The sequence below is a fragment of the Otolemur garnettii genome, unplaced genomic scaffold (assembly GCF_000181295.1).
Source record: "Otolemur garnettii isolate 467f Iridium unplaced genomic scaffold, OtoGar3 scaffold00050, whole genome shotgun sequence".
Lineage (NCBI taxonomy): Eukaryota > Metazoa > Chordata > Mammalia > Primates > Galagidae > Otolemur > Otolemur garnettii.
In genome coordinates this window covers 9,469,808-9,473,432 of record NW_003852445.1, presented here as the reverse complement: position 1 = coordinate 9,473,432, position 3,625 = coordinate 9,469,808, and the positions used below count along the sequence as shown (strand labels likewise).

General features: G+C 50.6%; 1 protein-coding gene across 1 annotated transcript in view; it reads right to left on the bottom strand.

Annotated features, from left to right (window-relative positions):
* STARD9 (StAR related lipid transfer domain containing 9) overlaps positions 1 to 3,625 on the bottom strand; it is a 128,224-nt gene that overhangs the window by 26,543 nt on the left and 98,056 nt on the right. The window contains 4 exon segments of the mRNA XM_012806315.2: positions 999 to 1,351; positions 1,353 to 1,459; positions 1,898 to 1,940; positions 1,942 to 2,089. Of these exon segments, the coding sequence (XP_012661769.1) occupies positions 999 to 1,351; positions 1,353 to 1,459; positions 1,898 to 1,940; positions 1,942 to 2,089 (651 nt within the window).

Here is a 3,625-nt window from a genome sequence, read left to right as displayed (position 1 = left end):
CCCTTGGTAGAGTGCCCTGCCATCACAGCTCATAGCAACCTCCAACTCTTGGGCTCAAGCAATTCTCTTGCCTCAGCCTCCCAAGTAGGTGGAACTACAGGCACCAGGTTTTGCTACAGTTGTCATTGTTGTTTTAGCTGGCCGGGCCAGATTCAAACCTGCCAGCCTCAGTGTATGTGGCTGGCGCCGTAACCACTGTACTACGGGCACTGAGCCAGGGTCTTGGTCTTGCTCAGGCTGGTCTCGACCTCCTGAGCTCAAGGAATCCCCCCACCTTGGCCTCCCCAAGTGCCAGGATTACAGGCTTTAGCCACCACACCTGGTCTGTTTAAAATTTTTCATAATAAAAAAGTTTTTTAAGAGTCCACCTAGTACTCTGAAGACCAGAGAGGTGAGCAAACACCAACAGACATCAATTGTGAACTTTCTGCAGAGGCCCTAAGGATATGGAAAGGTATAAGACACAGGCCTCTGGTCCAAAGAGTTTGGAATCCTCCCCCCTTTACTGCATATAAAGAGTGATAGAGAAAAGAAATAAGGACGATCCTGACTTGAGCCTAGGCGTCAAGATGGGGCCAGGACCTCACTTAAAGTGCAGGCAGGCAGGGAGGGAGAGGGAGGTGGTCTGGGAATGAAGAAACCTGGTTTGAAGCCTGAGGGGACTGAGGTGGTATGTGCAGGACATAAAAGCACATGTATGTGGATAGTGCAGGTCTAAGAGCAGGAGAAAAGCGAGGCTGAGATCCCTGCCCAGAAGATAGCATCAAAGAAGCAAGACTCGCCTCTCTGAGGGTGAGGACTAAGGGAGAAGGCTGAATCTGAGAAGATATACAGAGAAGGAAGAAGAGTAGCCAGAGGAGAGGAAGGTGATGGGGAAAAGAGGAGCACACATCTTTCAGCTCACAGATCGAGGAGACTGAGGCGCTGGGGAGTAAGGAGCACTGCCTGAGGGACAGTTATCAACTTCACCACGTGCTCCCAGGTGACACGGGCTGTACCTGTGGAGCTGGGGCACGTGCTGGCTGCAGAGCCTTTGGAGGCTCAAAGGACTGCAGCATGCCCATCCGCCTCCACACCGAGGCTCTGGAACCCGGCCTTCACGGGGGTCCCGGAGTGGGGACTTGTGGGTGTGCTTGTCCTGCAGCAAGCAGGACTGTGCCCTGAACTGCTGCGGTCCCTTCTGGGCTCCCAGCAATCTCTGCTTCTAGATGATTCTCTCTAGCTGGAGGGAGGCATTTTTTCACCAGACATTCCACCCTGCTGCTTGAAGAATGTATCCAAATGCGTCTGCCCTCTCTGGGCTTTAGGTGGGTGGGAATGGCTGAGTCTCAGGATCTGTCTGATGCAGGGGGATCAAGTGGAACAAATGCCTCAGCTTCTTTCTCTGCTACATAGTTGTCTTCTTGCTGCTGCTGTGAACTGGCTGGCCAAGTGTCTTCTCTGAGCAGCCACTGCTGGTCTGGGGACCGAAAACACTCAGAAGTTCAGCACCTTCCTCCCTGCTTGTGGCTGCCTTGGCTCAGACACCTCTGCCCATGGCTCTTCCTGTGTGGAGTGAAAGAGCCGGCCAAGGTGACAAGACAGGACAGGGGCTGCAGGCCCTTAGCACGAGAGTGGACACGTGCGAGGGCAGGTGGTAAGGCATGGGCAGGTGTGCACGTGAGGAGTGAGGAGCAGGCCCATCGCTCTGAGAGATGAGCAGGAAGGGAGCTTCCTTATTCCTGTTTCCAGCCCCCTTAGAAGAGCCTCTGGTCTCTAAAAGAAGGGAGAGAACACCTAACACCAAAGGTTCCATCATCTCACAAAGAAAACAAAGGAGAGAACACAGAAGGCTGGGGAAGCACCAAAGAGGAGAAGCGAGGAGGTGAGGCAGACATTTCCAAAGGGGGGCACCTACTTTCTGTAGTCTGCTGGCTGAGAGAAGTCTGGTCAAACTCTAAGTTCCTTCTCAACTCCAATCTGTCCTGCTAGGATTTGTGGCCTCAAATCCTTCACAGAGCACTGCTGCTGCTGAACCCAGGCCCTGTGGGACATCTCTGCATCCCTTGGCAGCTGAAGGTCCTTGTCACACTGCTTTTCAAGCACTCTCCTATCACAGAAGCATCCGGGGTTCCCCAAGAAGAAACGCAGACCACGCTCAGGACAAACTGGTAGCAGTCTAAGCCCCTCCAGGACAGCCCTGAATTCAACAGGGTGGAGAAGGCTTTGGACTTCCGGCAACTTGGGACAAACAGGCATGGTGTCACAGGCAGCTCGTGATGTCACAGAGCTGAAGGGGAGAACTGTCATTAAACTGACATATTCTCAGATTTGTAAGTTTAGCAGAAACATAAGCTTATTTTGGTTAAGAAAAATCATGAGGAAGTTGTTTTTAAAGAAACTCAAAAATATTTTAACTAAACCACGAAGTTTTGTCCTTTAAAAAATAAAAAGAGGTAGCCGGGCATTGTGGCGGGCACCTGTAGTCCCAGCTACTCGGGAGGTTGAAGCAAGAGAATCTCCTAAGCCCAAGAGCTGGAGGTTGCTGTGAGCTGTGATGCCACAGCACTCTATTGAGGGTGACAAAGTGAGACTCTGTCTCTAAAAAAAATAAAATAAAAAGAGGCGGGGCATGGTGGCTCACACCTATAATCCTAGCACTCTGGGAGGCTGAGGTGGGTAGATTGCTTGAGCTCAGGAGTTTTGAGACCAGTGTAAGCAAGAGCAAGACCCTGTCTCAAAAAAATAGGCAAGCCTTGTGGCAGGCGCCTGAAGTCCCAGGTACTTGGGAGGCTGAGGCAAGAGGATCACTTGAGCCCAAGAGTTTGAGGTTGCTATGAGCTATGAGGCCATAGTACTCTACTGAGGGCAACAAAGTGAGACTGTCTCAAAAATAAATAAATAAAGGTTTCTTCTAAAAATCTGTTGAAAATACAAAGTAGAGCAGAAGCTCCAATGGAGATTCTCTTCTACATGTTCAGAGATAGCTACACCACCTCCATTCCCTAAAACAAAAATTCCTGTGCCCTGATGGGAAGAGGCAGCTGGTCCAGAAGAGGAAGAGAGTTTGTATGCACCCTACGTCTGTGTGTGGCAGCAGCCCAAAGGGAGAGCTGGGTTTCACAAGGGCCACTCTCAGTGAAGCAGACCTGGAATAGGATCAAGACCCTTAGACTCTGCCTTATCTTTCCAAGACACATGCAGAAGTGTTTACTGGTGAAGTATGTCATGAATTTGTCCATACCCAGTGGACAGGAATGGGAGAAAGTATGAACAAAAATGAAATAAGATTAACCATGAGGCTAGGTGTGGTGGCTCACTCTTGTAACCCTAAGTGCTCTGGGAGACTAAGGCGGGTGGATCATCTGAGCTTAGGAGTTCAAACTGAGCAAGAGCAAGACCTCGTCTCTACTAAAAATAGCAAAAGTAAGGCAGTGCCTATGGCTCAGTGAGTAGGGTGCCGGACCCATATACTGAGGGTGGTGGGTTCAAATCTGGCCCTGGCCAAACTGCAACAAAAATATAGCTAGGTATTATGGTGGGTGCCTGTAGTCCCACCTACTTGGGAGGCTGAGGCAAGAGAATTGCCTAAGCCCAAGAGCTGGAGGTTGCTGTGAGCTGTGATGCCACTGCACTCTACCAAGGG